General features: G+C 51.7%; 1 protein-coding gene across 2 annotated transcripts; it reads left to right on the plus strand.

The window, feature by feature from the left end:
• The first annotated feature begins 74 nt into the window (after positions 1 to 74).
• Positions 75 to 17854, plus strand: ANKLE1 (ankyrin repeat and LEM domain containing 1). Of its 2 annotated transcripts, none has more exons than XM_077842198.1 (9): positions 75 to 327; positions 5352 to 5504; positions 7125 to 7230; positions 8284 to 8404; positions 9494 to 12772; positions 14353 to 14515; positions 15026 to 15185; positions 15926 to 16055; positions 17017 to 17854. In XM_077842198.1, exons 1-9 carry the CDS (start codon positions 260 to 262, stop codon positions 17187 to 17189), a joined length of 4353 nt encoding a protein of 1450 aa, XP_077698324.1. In that variant the 5' UTR covers positions 75 to 259; the 3' UTR covers positions 17190 to 17854. The 2 variants fall into 2 exon arrangements, with proteins under 2 accessions (XP_077698324.1, XP_077698325.1); XM_077842199.1 differs by having other exon boundaries at positions 14383 to 14515.
• The last annotated feature ends 377 nt before the right edge of the window (positions 17855 to 18231 follow it).

The following is an 18231-nucleotide window of genomic DNA, read 5'->3' on the forward strand; positions in this document are numbered from 1 at the left end:
GCGCGCCGCGGGGCGCGCAGGCGCAGTCGGGGCTGGAGGGAGGTTCGAAGTGGCCGGGCGGGCGCGGGCGGGCGCTGGCCGGGGCTGAGGCGAGATGGCGCCGCCGTGAGCGGGACGCCGCCGGGGACGGCTCCGGACCCTGCCCGCGGGCGGAGGAGCGGCGGCGGCCCCGCCTTCCGCGAGATGGGAGGGGGCGGGGGGCGGCCCGGTGTGCGCATGCGCTGAGGGGAGCGGGTCCCCCTCCCCGCCCGGAGCCGGCATGAGCCGCGCGGGGCCCGCGGTCCTGGCCGCCCGGCTGTGCGAGGCGCTGCACGGCGAGGAGGCCCCGTAAGCGGGGGAGGGGCGCGCTGCCCGGGGGCAGGTTGATGTGTGGGGGGAGGACTTCGTCCGTTGGTAGCAGTGGGGGTGTCACTGCACTGGGGGGGTTAATCTATAGGTAGCAGTGGGGGTGTCGCTGCATGCACTGCACTGGGGGGGTTAATCTTTCGGTAGCAGTGGGGGTGTCGCTGCATGCACTGCGCTGGGGGGGTTAATCTATAGGTAGCAGTGGGGGTGTCACTGCATTCACTGCGCTGGGGGGGTTAATCTATAGGTAGCAGTGGGGGTGTCACTGCATTCACTGCGCTGGGGGGGTTAATCTATAGGTAGCAGTGGGGGTGTCACTGCATTCACTGCGCTGGGGGGGTTAATCTATAGGTAGCAGTGGGGGTGTCACTGCATTCACTGCGCTGGGGGGGTTAATCTATAGGTAGCAGTGGGGGTGTCACTGCATTCACTGCGCTGGGGGGTTAATCTATAGGTAGCAGTGGGGGTGTCGCTGCATGCACTGCGCTGGGGGGGTTAATCTATAGGTAGCAGTGGGGGTGTCACTGCATTCACTGCGCTGGGGGGGTTAATCTATAGGTAGCAGTGGGGGTGTCGCTGCATGCACTGCGCTGGGGGGGTTAATCTATAGGTAGCAGTGGGAGTGTCGCTGCATGCACTGCACAGGGGGGTTAATCTATAGGTAGCAGTGGGGGTCTTGCTGCATGCACTGCGCTGGGGGGGTTAATCTATAGGTAGCAGTGGGAGTGTCGCTGCATGCACTGCACAGGGGGGTTAATCTATAGGTAGCAGTGGGGGTCTTGCTGCATGCACTGCGCTGGGGGGGTTAATCTATAGGTAGCAGTGGGAGTGTCGCTGCATGCACTGCACAGGGGGGTTAATCTATAGGTAGCAGTGGGGGTGTCGCTGCATGCACTGCGCTGGGGGGGTTAATCTATAGGTAGCAGTGGGGGTGTCGCTGCATGCACTGCGCTGGGGGGGTTAATCTTTCGGTAGCAGTGGGAGTGTCGCTGCATGCACTGCACAGGGGGGTTAATCTATAGGTAGCAGTGGGAGTGTCGCTGCATGCACTGCACAGGGGGGTTAATCTATAGGTAGCAGTGGGAGTGTCGCTGCATGCACTGCGCTGGGGGGGTTAATCTATAGGTAGCAGTGGGGGTGTCGCTGCATGCACTGCGCTGGGGGGGTTAATCTTTCGGTAGCAGTGGGGGTGTCGCTGCATGCACTGCACTGGGGGGGTTAATCTATAGGTAGCAGTGGGGGTGTCGCTGCATTCACTGCGCTGGGGGGGTTAATCTTTCGGTAGCAGTGGGGGTGTCGCTGCATGCACTGCGCTGGGGGGGTTAATCTTTCGGTAGCAGTGGGGGTGTCGCTGCATGCACTGCACTGGGGGGGTTAATCTATAGGTAGCAGTGGGGGTGTCACTGCATTCACTGCGCTGGGGGGGTTAATCTATAGGTAGCAGTGGGGGTGTCACTGCATTCACTGCGCTGGGGGGGTTAATCTATAGGTAGCAGTGGGGGTCTTGCTGCATGCACTGCGCTGGGGGGGTTAATCTATAGGTAGCAGTGGGAGTGTCGCTGCATGCACTGCACAGGGGGGTTAATCTATAGGTAGCAGTGGGAGTGTCGCTGCATGCACTGCGCTGGGGGGGTTAATCTATAGGTAGCAGTGGGGGTGTCGCTGCATGCACTGCGCTGGGGGGGTTAATCTTTCGGTAGCAGTGGGGGTGTCGCTGCATGCACTGCACTGGGGGGGTTAATCTATAGGTAGCAGTGGGGGTGTCGCTGCATTCACTGCGCTGGGGGGGTTAATCTATAGGTAGCAGTGGGGGTGTCGCTGCATGCACTGCGCTGGGGGGGTTAATCTATAGGTAGCAGTGGGGGTGTCACTGCATTCACTGCGCTGGGGGGGTTAATCTATAGGTAGCAGTGGGGGTGTCGCTGCATTCACTGCGCTGGGGGGGTTAATCTATAGGTAGCAGTGGGGGTGTCGCTGCATGCACTGCGCTGGGGGGGTTAATCTATAGGTAGCAGTGGGAGTGTCGCTGCATGCACTGCACAGGGGGGTTAATCTATAGGTAGCAGTGGGGGTGTCGCTGCATGCACTGCACAGGGGGGTTAATCTATAGGTAGCAGTGGGGGTGTCACTGCATTCACTGCGCTGGGGGGGTTAATCTATAGGTAGCAGTGGGGGTGTCGCTGCATTCACTGCGCTGGGGGGGTTAATCTATAGGTAGCAGTGGGGGTGTCGCTGCATGCACTGCACTGGGGGGGTTAATCTATAGGTAGCAGTGGGGGTGTCGCTGCATGCACTGCACTGGGGGGGTTAATCTATAGGTAGCAGTGGGAGTGTCGCTGCATGCACTGCGCTGGGGGGGTTAATCTATAGGTAGCAGTGGGGGTGTCGCTGCATGCACTGCACTGGGGGGGTTAATCTATAGGTAGCAGTGGGGGTGTCGCTGCATGCACTGCGCTGGGGGGGTTAATCTATAGGTAGCAGTGGGGGTGTCGCTGCATGCACTGCGCTGGGGGGTTAATCTATAGGTAGCAGTGGGAGTGTCGCTGCATGCACTGCACAGGGGGGTTAATCTATAGGTAGCAGTGGGGGTCTTGCTGCATGCACTGCGCTGGGGGGGTTAATCTTTCGGTAGCAGTGGGGGTGTCGCAGCATGCACTGCACAGGGGGGTTAATCTATAGGTAGCAGTGGGGGTGTCGCTGCATGCACTGCGCTGGGGGGGTTAATCTTTCGGTAGCAGTGGGGGTATCACTGTACATTGCATTGAGAAGGGGTCAGCAGGCAGGTTCGGTGTGCAGTGGGGGTTGCTTCACTTAGGGGGAAGGCACCTTGCTGCTATGGGGCTACCAGGGACACATTGCACTGGTGACAGGAGGTAGCTCGCTGTGCACCAAGGGGCTTGCTACACTGGAGAAACAGGTGCTCACCATGGACACTGCATTGCTGGGGGACTCTCCCCAGTGGGGGAGAAGGGGAAGGGATGTGCAGCACTGGGGAGGGGAGGACTCCCTGTACTAACTAGCTAGCAACTTTGTCCCTTGCTACTGATTCTATGGCTGTTAGTCCCTGGTTTCCACTCAGCCCCCATGGAGGGCAGCGCCAAAGCATACAGGCCTATGGTGCTTGTGTGGGTGTGCGTCTGCCAGCTGCCCTGCCCACCCTGCTGTCACAAAGCAGCACTAATCAAACGTAGGGCGGAGCAGTAGCCAGGCATTAAGGATTCTTCACTGCTTGGTGGCTCATTTCTTGTCCAATTGCCTGAGCTTGTGTCATCTGGGTAGACTAACCTTTTCGGGCAGAGCCTGTGTCTTTGTATGTCTCCAAGAACCTAAGATGCTTCTGAGGGTACATAAATAAGCAATAGTAACCTTGCACTCATTGCAGCTCTGAGCCTGCCTGCTGGTATGAGCCAAAGCATACAATAGTGTGTATCCCTATGCCATTTATGCAGTACTTTGCTTGAACATGTGCAATAACATTTGATGCCTTTTTGCAAATTGTACCTCATAGTCATTGCAATTCCAATGTCAAGCAATTCACTATACTTGTATTATGCTTTCCAAGAAAGTAACTGGTTTTATCTTTGCTGGTTGTATAATGGTAATTCATGGTTATTTTGCACCTTGGTGTGTTTAAGAGGTGGTGATAATGCTTTTCATCAGTAGATCACAAAGCAGATCTGTATCATTATTCCCATTTTATAGATGAAGAAACTGAGGCACAGAGAGGGGAAGTTGTTCCTGCCTAGGGGGATTCTCTCTCTGAAGTGTGGCTAGAAAAAGGCTGCTCTGATGATTGTATGGTAGAAATGAGAGGATTCAAACGCCCCTATATCTTGCTGAAAACAACAAGCTATCTAATCTCAGAACGCAAGGGATATGTCTGGACTTGTTAGTAGAAGCCTGAGGTTTAAGTCTGACTATAACAAGGGGCGGAGCCTTTGCCTTCTCACTGAAAATAGGGCCTCCGGTTAAACAAGTAATCAGGAGAAACAGGAAGCATAAGTCTACAATGCATGGGAAAGCTATCCGAAGGGGGGAGCACCCCACTAGGTGCTGCCTCCGGAAAGCCAGCAGCCAGAGGCAACAGGAAGCTTGTGACGAGTGAAGGCTACTGATAAAGTAGTAGGTGCTCCTTGTGTGCATTGTTTTGAGGGCCAGAAGTTTGTTGCAAAACTTGTAGCAATCTTGAATCACTTGTGAATTACAAGTATATTTCCCCCCACCCGATGAAGAGTGAGAAGAGAAAGTGCGTCTGCAGGCGTTTTAGTGATAAACACATTATTGTTATGAACTGCTGCCAAAACCTTCCTCTTCAGAAAGTGCATTTTACTGTAAGAATGACACCACTTTCTACCCCTCTCCCCAAGAAAAAAACAATCCAGGGGAGAAAAACCTGACCCAAATCAATTTAAGAAAAACAAACAAGTAAATTTTAATAAAATTTAAAGTGTGCATAATGCAGCCTCATGCAGACTTCATCTTGAAATGGGAGACATGCATGAGATTCAATGAAGTCTAGTAGGGACTCTGCAATTGCTATAGATTTTATGTGGCAGGTGCTCAGATACCATGGCTAAGGGCAGCAACACAAAACCCTGAAATAGATCTAAAAAAAGGAAAAGATTGTTACAAAAAATGTCATTTGTCAGTGGATTATATCTGCTAGGGAACACCAGTCCCTAACCAGCACGTCTGGAGATTTTGGGGGACAAGGAGAGATTCTTGCCAGCAGTGTAACCTCAGTTGAAAGATGCATCTTTAGACATTGAAATTATGTATCTTCCGGCACACCCACTCACATTAGATGATAGACTTCTAATAAATGACAAGTCTATAGTACTGTTATCTGATACTCACATAGTGGAATGACTGTTGTAGAAACTTTAAACAGACATTGTCCCTGCCCCGAAGATCTTAGTCTCATGTTGAATGGTCCCTGTCTAGTCATGCTGTGTGACTATCCCATGTGGGCAGCGTGTAATTGGTGCCCTCTTGTACATCTGAAGGGATGTGGAAGCACTGCTGAAGCAGGGTGCGGATCCTAACCTGGTTCTGCCAGAAGGAATTGCAGCGATCCATCTGGCTGCTGGCAAAGAAAGGGAAAGTGGGGTTCGTTGTCTGAAGCTGATTCTCCAGTATGGCGGCAACCCAAATGCCAGGTAATCTGGGGAAGCTTTTTTATTTGGGGAGAAGGGGGGCGGTTTTTAGTTAGCCGATGAAGCCCATTTAATACTTTGTGCACTTCAGACGTTAATGAGTTAATCCTTCTCCCTTTCCACTGCAAAGCAACGTCTTTGTTGTTCAGATAGAAAAACTGAGAGGTGAAGTAACTCACCCAAGGTCACACACTAAGCTATTGGCAAAGCTGGGGATAGCTGGGGAGTCCTGCCCCCTAGTCTTGTGCGCTAGTCATTGGGAAATCTACCCCAAACTTGTGATCCTGGATTAATTAACATCTGTCTTTCCTTATGTACACCTAAAAATAACTTTGAAGCACAAAATGAAAGACTTTCTGTTTGGTAGATTATCACAATGTGCTGATGGACCGGAGATTCTTGCTCAAGGTTCTATCTGAGAGCGTTGAAACTGACAGACTGGACACAGATGTGTTCAATGTGAATTGTGTGGCTTTATTTCTCACCTGCTGAAAAGGCAGGGCAATCAGGGAGGTACGTAGTCTGTGCTCCAGTCCAGTGTGGAAAATGTGTGAGATCCGGGTATGCTGGGTCCTGTTGAATCACGTTTGAACTGAAAGATGCTGGAATGACTTTTTCCCTCTCTTTTTTGCACAGCTAAAAAGATGAGATGCATGTGAAGTTTGATCAGAGAAGAATAGTTGTAAACTGTAAACTTGTGAGAAGTGTTACTATTCAAGATGGTCCCATTTCAACCAGGGCGTTGTGAGCCAGTGTTCAGAACTGCATTCAGTATGATAACGTGTCTCAGGGATTTGCCCTCCACAGAATTGCTGTTTAAACCACCCTCTGAAATGTTAAATGTTTGTCACTCTTTTAGAAGTTGCATATGCAAAGACAGACAAAATATGAAACTCTGATCTCTTATAAAACAATAATAAACTTCCCCTGAATTATGTGTTTCTTAGAAAGCTTGCAATAATACAAACTGCCACAAACCTTGTTATGGTCTATATCATGACAGGTTGTACAAGGAGTGTATGTAACCGTTTTGCAAGATGGAGTCAGCAGTAACAAGTGCCAGGTTCGATATCCCAAGGTCCCTTTTAACAATATAACACAGACCCAGCTTGAGCACCCACCCAGTAATCAATTTTGGTTGGTGTTGGGTTACAAATCATTTGGCAATATAGCTCTGTCTGCTGGATACCTAGGCTGAGTAGGTGTGTTCATGTAAATACCATCTGGTCCTGAAGCCTTTTCCCCCCAGCTCATCACTAGCTGTCAGTGGAGAGCTCATTCAGACCTTACGTATAAAAAGAAAAACATTTGTGTGTCTTATCATGTTGATATACCAATATTTAGAGTGGTTGCCGTCCATCCCTCCACTAGACTCAATCATACATTTGACAAGACAATACTAAATGAAATGTGTTTCTTCCTTTGTCAAATAAGGTTGGAAGTAGTTGCAAAATGTTATGTACCAAAATATACACCAATCAGTGGGTGTTACTCACTATACTGTATCATAATCTCCTGTTTCCTTTGTTGCGTTTTAATAGACACACATTGGCATTTAAAGAATTATTTTCTTAAGGCACATAAAGGTATTGGAATGTAAACCTGGGGCCCTGTGTATTTCAGGTCAATAGAGGAACTCACTCCATTGCATGTAGCAGCTTCTTGGGGATGTTACAAATGCTTGAAGCTCCTACTGAGGAACGGAGGGGACCCAAATCTCAAAGACCAGGTTCGTATAATTATAATTTCAGTGTTGTCATCTTCTCCAGGCTCTTGCTAACTAACTTAGGGACAGGCATTTCTCAGGGCTGTGATGGATTCTCTCATCATTTTATCTAGTCTTCTAAACCGGATCTTTCTAACTGATACACTCTAGCTCAACTTGTGGGCTTGATGCAAGACTTGCTGGGTGATGTTCTGTGGCCTGGGTTATGCCAGAGGTCAGACTAGATAATCATAGTGGTGCCTTCTGGCCTTAAGATCTATGAATCTATAACCAGTGAGGGCCCTGAATGGAAAACCATGTCTCCTTATAGTCCTGAGCAGAGATTACTGCCTGGGTCGAACTGACTGGTGATTTTATGATGTGGGTGAATGTCTTTTAGGGATTAGAGGCCACCAGATTTGTTCCATTTGTCACTTTGAGCAAGAGCGGAAACATTAATGTATTAAACTGTCTGTGGCCCTGAGCACTTGTCATTAAAGCTTATTATTTAACTGCCAGTTCTGTTCAAGGCAGAAATAAAAGCATGGTCCCTGCCCTGAGGAGCTGACATCTCATGGCTGTGTTGCAACAGGAAGATCCACCTATATTCATTCACCCCATGGTGAGCCTTTTGCTTCACCTGGGTACAGTATTCTTCTACACCCTGATTCCTGTTGCGTTGCTATGCGCAGTTAAACAGCTGCCACGTTCCACCTCAGAGGTGGCTGCATTTCAGTAATGAATGAAGTGATTCCTCCATTAATAAAGTGCTTTGGTGTGATCAGCACTATTTAAATACAGCTTCTTCTTATTCCACTAGAACCCTTTACTGTTTAGCTTGAGACCCTTTGTCTCTGGAAACTACATACATCACCTGCATAACGGGCAGTCTTCTTCCAGCCTAAGGTTGGCGAGCCTCCAGATGTGGCTTTCCAGCTGAGTAGCGCAGCCTGGTCTCACCTTTACACTTGGGTAGTTCCCAGCAGAGTGTTTCCCCTTGAGAAGCAGAGCATGATCAGGTGGTATGTGTTTAATCCTCTTTTTTTTTTTTTTTTTTTTGGTGCCTTTGCTCTTCAGGATGGAAACAGAGCAATCGACTTAGCCTTGGAACAGGGAAACAAGATGTGTGTGCAAATCCTGCAGGGCTTCCAGCATGCCTGTCTCCCAGAGGAGGCTGATGGAGCAAACACGCACACATGTAAGTGCAGTAAGCATTTCTGAATGAGTGCTGGGCTTGTGCTTCTGAACTGTGAATGCCCTCATTTGTAAGGGCTTCAGCTGCCTCTGGAGAATCACCTTCTCATGAGCTCTGTCTGGCTCCTGTTTGAAGCAGGAATTGACACTTAAATAAGTGCAAAATTGTATTTAAAAAACCCAGCACTTAACACATTCCCTGCAATAAGTGCTGGGGAAAGGCTTTGGATTCTGGGCCGCTGTCTGTTTGCAAACTTCCTCCCACAAACCATCTGTCTCAGCCCTGACTTGGAGAGACCATCTCCGTGGCGCTGAGAGGGTACTGTAAGCCTCTGGCCCCTCAGTCTTTGGTCTCTCTACTGACCTAGCAAGGCACTGAACAACTAACAGATGAGGACTCTTGCTGTTCGTTGCCTGATATGACCTAGAAATGAAAGGCTCTGGATCCCTCTATCCCCTGACCCAATCCCACAAACTGTTCTCAAGCATTTTCACTTATCTGCAGTCTAGAAAAACCGAAGCAGACTGGATTAATGCTCCGTATTGCTGTGATAATAATAATACCCAGCTCATAGGTAACACTCTTCATCAGTCGATCTCAAAATGCTTCACAAAGCAGAGCAGTAGTAGTATCCCCATCTTACAGATGGGGAAACCGAGGCACAGGGAAGAGAAGTGACTTGACCAAGGTCACCCAGCAAGCCAGTGACTGGGAACAGAAACCAGGTTTCCTAAGCCCTAGTCCTGTGCGCTGTCCACTAGGCCACACTGCCTCCTTTTGAGTTGTACTGTGCTTTGATTTGATTTAAAAATGAAGCCTGACAGCATGCTGTGAGGTGTTCCCCACATTACACGCGAGTGAACTGAGACAGACAGGTGAGGTGACTCTCTCAAGGTCACACATGGAGTCAGTGGCAGAGCAAGGAATAGTTTCTAGGAGGTCTGGTGCCCGACTGTCTGCTTTGCCAACAAGGTGGTACTGCAGATGAACTGCTCTGTGTGTTTCGTTAGCATGGTTTGTAAGACGCAAACATATGTTGATGTTTGCTGTTTTAATATAATGAACACTGGTGTGTCGCTCTATCTTGTACAGTCTGCCATGAAGGCTTCAGAAGAACTGAGAGCTTCCTTTCCATTCTGACTGACGACTGCACAGAAACCGGTATCATCTCAAGTCTTTCTGAAGCGTGGGATGAACCTGGACTGCTCAGCAGCACCCAAAAGTGTCTGCCGGACAGGAGTCCCAGTAACGCAGGGCTGGGTGTCACCTTTAACAACGCGGCAGCTGCCGATGCAAGTGGCCGGCTGAGTTGTATCCCAGGGAATCTCCAGGACCATCCATGCGGTTCAATGCCCCTGTCCACATTGGCCTTTTGTGCCTATTCACACCCGGGGCGTTCCCAAGGACCTTCCACTTTGTCTGACAATGATCCTAGCAGCCGTCCTGGCCTACCTCAGCCAGTACTGTCCAGCACTTGGCTTTCAGCCAGTAATGAGCCTCAAGAACTAACTTCAAGTCTGACTACAACACAGGGCCTTCCTGGGGATGCAGCTTCTGCTTCTCCTTCCTCAGAGACAGACAATGGTTTGACACCACCTGGCCATGGCTATGAAGACACAACAGATGGTGGTCACGATCTGTCTTCCCAGCCAGTGCCTTGCCAGGATGAATCCATTTCAAAGGAGCCCATGATCTTCTCTCAACCACAGCGTTGCAGCATGCGCCATGCAGTGCGAGCACGGAGAAGTGTCAGTTTCTGTGAGTCCCCTAAAATTTTCCCCCTCCGTAACAATGGAAACTGGAAGGAAAGCCATTCCGGGCCACGCTGCAACCCCAGAGCTAGTGATGCCAACGGGACTATGGGCCTGTCCCAGCTCAGTGACTTCCTCGATCTCGAAATGTTAGGAAAGGTGAATGGCCAGGAAGGATTGGATGTCACATCCCCAGACCACGTGTACCTGTTCTGTCGGGCCAACTCCACAGCCATTTATGACTTGGAAAAGACAGTGATGGATCCAACGTTCCTGGCCAGAACGCATGAAAATTCAGACTCTCCCTTCGCCACTGGACAGGTGCTTAGCGGAGGCCCCGAGAGCAGCGGCAGCCAATATGGCAGCTGTGACAGCGACTGTTACATTAGTGCCACAGATGCTTCTGACCACAGTGAGCTGAAGAAATGCTTGGAAGGGAAAGATGGCTGTACCGGTGGAGATACACAATGCTGCAGCTCTTCTCTGTGTGCCGGGGATGGAAGTGCTGATTCCAGCTGCACTGGCAGCAAAGATGGGAGTTCACGAGCGTGCTTAGGCAAACAGTTGATGGCCAGCACCACAGGTCAGAGCTGCGAGAAGCTGGTAGAAATGCCATCTGCAATGGAAACAGTTATGCAGCACGTGTCCCGCTCCGAGTCACAGAACACAGAGATTGCAGGAGGAAGGCATTTATATTCTAGTTCTGAAGCATCCCATATTAGCAGGGATGGTTCTGGTTTGACCTCCGCTGGGAAGCCAGCTTCAGAGCTGTGTACCTGCGGCACTGCACACGAATCTCTCAAAGACATGGGGATATCGAGCCCTTCCCAAGCGTTACAGGCTGAGTGTGTCCCTTACAAGCAGAATGACAGAGGCTCAAACATCTTGTCAACTCAGCAACCACATCAGTTGACACCAGCTGCTGTTGCAGTTGAGGAGGCTGGTCCTCGGGAAGCTGCCTCCACTGTGAACTACAGGCAAATTATTGCAGACTGGGTACTGCAGGGTAAATTGAAGGGGATGGTGCTTTCCACAGAGAGCAGTCTCTCTGCAAGGACAGAACTGACCAGTAGCCAGTGGGTAGCAAGAAAAGCCGATATTCAGGAATGGGATCCCTCTGCAAATGGGTGTGACCCAGAGACGGCGGACACGGTGCTGCTAGGCGGGGCCACGGGTGGGATGCCGGACACGGGGACGCCAGGCGGGGACATGGAAGACAATAGCAGAGAGGAAGAAATGAACGGCAACCCATTCAGAGGGAGATCGGTAAAGCCTCCCAGTCTGAGCAGTGAAGCTGACACCTTAGTGATCCAGTGCCTTGCCAGTCCTGCTGACAGTTCTGGAGAAGAGGAGCTCTCTTACTTGAGTGAGAAAGAGAAGATGTTTCCCACAAAGTCCTTCCACTCACCACTGCTTCCCTGCCATGTCACCCCCAGAACAAAGAGCCGCTTGACGTCCGCAGCGCGTGACAGCAACTCCTCCTCATCGCTCTTCGAGGAGACGCTGGAGATGCCAAGGCGGCCCAGGAGAATTAGGAGCCCCCAGGGGATGCCTTGGATGCCAGTTGGCCCTGCCCCCTGTCTGGAAGGTAATACCGCAGGGGGGAGCTGGGTCGCTCCGGGGGGTGAAAATGCATCTTGTTGGGAAGCTGAAGAAACGAATGACCTGGATGATACTGAAATAATCGCAAAAGCCACTAGCCGCTCAGGGTCCTCTGCTGGTCGTAGCAGCTACCCAGATGCCAGCCCCACGGTGCTGCTAGACTCTGATGGGGGCACCAATGAGCAGGCCTTGTCTGGTAACAAGGGCGAAGCCAAGCCAGGTGCTGCCTGCCACGGTGGCATCCCTCCCCACCTCCCAAGCTCCGATACAGACAACCCCCCATTAGACAGCATGTGGCTGACGGAGGATGGGGAGGGTCATTGCACAGACCCAACATGGCAGGTTGCTCTCACCAAGCCCCTTGGTGCAACAGCCTTTTCCCAGGCTGAGTCCGATGCTGTGAGTGAGGAATGTGGGAGAGTGTTGCTCAGTGCGTGCCTGCAAGAGGAGCGCCGTCAGCCTCAGCTGGATGCCAAGAGGCAGCCTGGTCCCTCCAGGGTTAGTTTCAGTCGGTTATCTTCCAGGAGGCCTTCTCGGGCAACGTCTGCCACCGACCACCTGTCAGGGAGGCTGAGCCCCGTGCTGGACTCATGCAGCCAGGACTTTCCCCTCTCACCCGGCGGCCGCCCTGTGAACCTCAGCACCTGTGAGCCAGTGGAATATCTCTACATGGACGAGGAGGAAGGGTACGCGCTAATCGAGCGTCACGTCCCGTGCACGGACAACACGTCTGTCCTTGCAGACACTACGAGCTCCGATGACACTATCGTTTATGACTGGAGAGCCTACCAGAGCAAACTGGCGGAGCAGGAGAGCAAGGAGAACCAGCCACCGCAGTGCAAGGCACCAGTGGCAACCTCCAGGCTGCATCTCCTTTCCGACGAGGCCCTCATTAGGAAGCTGAGAAAGCTGGGCGCGAACCCAGGGCCCGTTACGGGTCTAACGAGGAAGCTCTACGAGCAGCTGCTCGACAAACTGATGAAAGACCCGAACACCCAGGCCAGGAAGAGGTCTGCAGGTAAGCAGTTTCTTTCAGGGAACAGGTGGGTGTGGAGCTTTTAGCTAAGCTGTTCTGTCAGAGGCCAAGTCAGCATGGGAAAGCTGCACCTGTTTAAATTGATTAAGTTAAACTCCTGCAGAGTCCTTATCCAATTTAAACCGGGTACATTTGATTTAGCTAAAGTGGATTAGGAACCTGAAATAAGCCCCTCGCCAACTGAAATCAGTGTCAACACAGGGATTTGCACTGGTTTTACTAAATCGGTTTAAACAAGTGCAGCTTTCCTGTGTGGACAAGGTCTGCAACATTAACATTTTAACAGATTTTTCTGTTGCTGCTTTTCCAGTCCTGGGGCCTGCTCTTGTCTACGCACAAACTTGCACTGGGTTAGTTAAACCAGTTCAGGCCGCAGTGTGGACACTATAATCTTGGTTTAGCTTAAATCTGTTGCTAATAGACTTAGGGCTTGTTTATGCTTGAAATGCTGCCGTGGAACAGCAGCTGCGCCACTCTAGCGCTTCCGTGTAGACGCGACCTGAGCTGACGGCGGGCGTAGCTAATCCCCCTCCCTGCGAGGCAGTAGCTAGATCGATGGAAGCGTTCCTAGCACTCTGTTCACGGGGGACGGGGCAGCTTAACTACGTCACTCGGGGGGTCGATTTTTCACATCCCCCCCCGCCAAGCAACATAGCTGGGTCAGCCAAACTTTTTAGTGTAGACCAGGCCTCAATCTGCTTGAACATGAAATAACGTCCCACATGGCCTTTGGCATCAGTTTGACAAAATTGGTTTAAACTCTCACCTCAAATTAAACCAGTGCAGCTCCTGTGTACAGAGGTTTCTTTAAAGGTGCATTTGAGTCCACATCACTGCAGACCCCAAAGAAAGCAACCACTTACATGACCCCTTTTCTCCCCTCTCCCATGCCAACCCCCTTGGTTTGTTCCACGAGCTCTCTTTCTGTTAAAAGCATCACTGCTAGAGGAATCATTCCTCGACAGCATCAGAAAGCATCTACTTCCCCTTCCAGGTGTCGTGTTGCGTTGCTCAGTTACCAAGCCTGGACTCCACTCTGTATTGGCTCTGAGGCACTAAACGCTACCAGTTCACTATGGTGACCTCTCCCAACAGCCCAGAGCACCTAGTCGGACATTCAGAGCCAGAGAATTAAGTGGCATTAATCCCAGTTGGGTCCGACTGCTGCTGAGGCAGTTTGGAATGGCCGGATTTCTTTGTAGCTTTGCCCCCGCTGTGATGTGGTGACGTTCACTTAAAGGACTAGGAAAGGCTGGCTATCCGGAGGCCGAGAGGACGGTAATCAGTGTAAGGAAACACAAACCGATAGCCCAGATCCAGAGCGTACGTACATGGTAACCTACAGCCCAGAGTGCTGCAGTCACTAGATTTCTGCTGTTGTGATGTCTCTTGGGAAGAGACGACAGCTGCGTGCTCTCTGGCATGTCCAAATTACTCCACGTTGCCTAGCCATCTCTGGCTCGCCTTGTCTTGTCTAATCTAGCTGTACGCTCTCTTTCTCCCCCTCCCGCCTTTCTGGGGGGGTGTGTGTGTGTGTGTGTGTGTGTGTGAAATGGGCGCAGGACTCAGCCCTGAGCTGGCCTCTGCGCTAGAGGCTTTTCAGATCCCCGACTGCAAGGACGACGACATGGCTCTCTCCAGACAGTTCGACAAGCCCGACAAGAACAGGAAGTGGAGGGAGGGCGTGCTGAAGTCCAGCTTTAACTATCTGCTGTTGGACCCCAGGTATGGCCTCTCTTCCCAGCTCTCTCCCTGCACCATGTCCACGCAGAGCGGCTTTTGCCATCTCTCTCTTAAGGGGTCTCTCTGAACTCTTCGCCCGTAGGGACGAGGTTTGCAGGTCCCCACATCTGACCTGCCTTAAAACTGCCATCTCCTGGGGAAGGTCCACTAGGAGAACTTTCTCTTCCACCCTACTGCTCCGTTGGCAGGAGTGCCTCTGCTGTCCTATTCCTGCAGGACCTACGTGGGGCCAGGGGAGATGGTTTATGCCGTGTTTGTACCAGCAGGGAAGTGATGCCCGCTGGCCAAGATTTTCCGAAGTGACTGGTGATTTTTGAGACCCCTTAAAAGAGCCTGAGCTAATAACAATACACAGAAACTAGCCGGGGCCCCAGAGGAGTCCTGCGGGGCAGCAGCCTGCTGAGAAGTAGCTCAGCCGGAGACTTGGGGCGTGTGTAAGGAACAGCAAATGAGACCAAACCCTTCTACACTCAGCGTTGCCTCCTCTTGCAGGGTGACTCAGAACTTACCTTTCCGCTGCCAGCACCTGAGCCAGGCTGACTGCTTTAAGATTTTCGTCAGTGCCATCTTCTACGTGGGCAAAGGAAAACGCTCCCGACCCTACAGCCACCTCTACCAGTCCTTAACTCACTACAAAGGTGGAAAGAAGCAGGTAACTGGGCAGGAGAGTCATAAAACAAACGGCCACTAGGCGGCGATAGGCCCTAAACGAGACTTTTCTGCTCTGCCCGAGGTTTGAAACCCACATTTAACACAAGCGCTGTACAGATGAGATCAGCGTAAAGCTGGCGCTCACTGATTTACACAGGGCCAGGATCTGGCCCAAAGCTGTTTAGTCCCCTGTGGAAAGGGGTGTGGGGTGTGCATGCCTCAGGAGAGCCCTTTAACATCAAGGTTTGCCACTTTGACTCCTGCGCTGCCTGGTAGTGACAGGAAGCTGGTACCAGCTGATGGCTGGGTGCTGGGAGCCGGCCTGCTTTGTGGATGGAAAGGGCTTTGGGCCTAAGGGCTCTTACCTGGCACCGTTCACACTTGTACCACTTGTCAATGAGGGCCTGGAGAGATGGCTGTCCCGTGGAGAATGACCAGGAACCTGTCAGGGGACAATGAGCTGGCTGCTCCAGATCTGGCCGAGAACCAGTTGGAAGAATAAAATTGCTTGGATTTAAATGTCTCTGGGAATGGCCCATGCCCAGTGTGTCTCACGGGATAACTTGCCCCTCCAGTGGTTTTCAACCTGTGGTCTGCAGATCCCTGGGGGTCCGCAGACTGTCTAAGATTTCCAAAGGGGGCTGCACCCCCATTCAAAATTTGTTTTAGGGGTCTGCAGATGAATGAAGTTTGAAAACCGCTGTGTTGGAAGGTTTGTAGTCACCACTGTGTCCCCCGCAGGCATGCCCCAAAGTGCAGCACATCCTGGACATCTGGGCGGGCGGCCAGGGCGTGATCTCCATGCACTGCTTCCAGAACGTCATCCCAGTGGAAGCTTACACGCGGGAGGCCTGCTTGGTGGATGCGATTGGTAAGGCAGTAGCAAGTAGCACAATGGTTTTGTCCTAGGTTTACACGAGCTTTCCCCCACTCCCCGAAATCCTTTAAAGACACCCCCCATCTGGCCATTCCCTCCATAGCCCCACGGTGATGTGGTTTAGAAGGGGAGGGGCTGGACTCTGAGCCCACGACTGGGAGCCCCAACTCTGAGGTTCCAACCCCAGCTCTGAAACTGAATCCCCCCCGCGTGACCTTGGGGAAGTTTTCCCAGCTCCGTGCCTCAGTTTCCCCATCTGTAAAGGTGGAATGGCGATGACAACTTGCCTCCTAGTGGGGCAGGGAGGGTTGGCTTGTTTATAAAGCACTTTGAAGATGAAATATTTGTTCTTGGTTTCACGTGAACCTCAGTCTGCTCACCCTTCTGAGCTTCTAGCCATCCCATCCTCTTGAGTTCAAGGGACTCGGAGCCTGGGGCAAATGTACACTGTTTTTTCGGGGGGGAGAAAGGATTTGCCTCTATTGTAAAGCAGGTTTAACTGTCTCTGCGTCAGAGCCTGTCTGGCTCTCTCTGCAGCCAGGTTGCCGTTTCCTGTTTTCAGTCTCTCTCTGATTCAGTTGCAGTTGGGAGCTATGGGCAGGCAACGCCTCCTGCACTCTACTGGAAAGACTTCCCCGTGTTGGGGGGCCTAGCTTGAACGCGCCCTGCCTGAATCGGGGGCGGATGGGAGGGATGGGGGCTGTCACTGAGCTGAACTCACTCCTGACACGAGCAGCTGCGACTCTGTTGCGCTCCATGGAAACGCACCTCCTTCAGCAGCCTTCCCGTAGGCAGCCAGAGAGAAGTTTCACATGGCTGGAACAGGACGGGGGTGATTCCGCTGGGGGGTGAGGAGCGGGGGGAATCAAGCTGTGGGCTCCCCTGCTAGTGAAACCGTCTGACTCCCCCACCTCCTTACAGTAGAAGGCTTGAGTGAGCATGCTTCCCCTTCCAGGGTTAAAGATGCTCACCAATCAGAAGAAGGGGAATTACTATGGCGTGGTGGCAAGCTGGCCCATGAAGCGTCGCCGGTGCCTGGGGATTCACATGCTGCACAGGGCCATGCAGATCTTCCTGGCGGAAGGGGAACGGCAGCTGCGTCCCGCAGACATCCAGATTGGGCAGTGAGGATGCTCCTGGCTGGCAGCTGCAGCACCAATTGGATGACTGCGTATGGTGAGCCGGGGAGGTGTACGGCTCGCAGAGGGGCTCTTAGCCAGACGGGGTCTTGGAGTCATTCACCACCGGCAGCAGGGCTGAAACTTGCTGCTCGAGAAAAGGGGAAATCCAAGCTGCTGTGGAACTGACGCCTGCTCACCTCTCCCTAGAGAAGGGGGAGCGTTAAACTGCACTTGGCCAACTGGCCGTGGAAGGTGCCTCCTGCCTGCCGGGGGGGGATTTTTTAATCACTGAAACGTGAATTAAATTTGTCTTTGCTGCTCTGAGGTTTGGCAGGACCCTCGAGAAGTCAGGAATAAAGAACACCCGGGGGTTTTACAGCATTTGTAGGAAGCGGAATCATTCTCTAGTGTCATGTGCTGACCGGCATGTGAGGGGCAGGGGAGTTTTAAACATCGTACCTGTTGATGTCTGTTCATGTTCTTGATTCTGTCTGTGGAATTGCGCGTGGAGAAAGAGCTGCGGGAGAGCAGGCGCTGGGGAGCACGCCCTTTTACATACTGCTAGTTTTTGTGCTGCTTGAAGGTTTGTATTTTTTTAACTTTTTTATTATTCTTCCCTAAGTGTGTTTTTTTTAAAAAATAAAATCACTGTGGATGGCTCTTAACTCAGAAGTAGAAGCTTTTCAGCCTGTCTGTCTGCAGGGATCTGAGCTGGGTCTCGTCTCAGTCCATCCCCCAGCCTCTGTTCTGCTTTGTGAAGCAAACAGTGCAGGATCATTCCTCCTCCCCATCTCTACCCCGAAGTAGGGAGAGGTGTTGGGCTTCCCTGTTCCTTCTCTCACACATTTTAATCTCTCTGGTACATTGTGCTGTACCAATCTTTAGGCTCAGAGCTGGTTTTCTCACACCCCTTTGAACTGATCAGGGCTGTTCTCAGTACCAGCTCTAACAGGCTCCTTGGAGAGCCATAAGACTCCTGCCCGGCCTGTGAGACACCCTGCTCCCTTGCTCATGCTTTAAAATTCAGTGAGACTCTCCTTGTGACCAGC

The sequence above is a fragment of the Eretmochelys imbricata genome, chromosome 25, assembly GCF_965152235.1.
Source record: "Eretmochelys imbricata isolate rEreImb1 chromosome 25, rEreImb1.hap1, whole genome shotgun sequence".
Lineage (NCBI taxonomy): Eukaryota > Metazoa > Chordata > Testudines > Cheloniidae > Eretmochelys > Eretmochelys imbricata.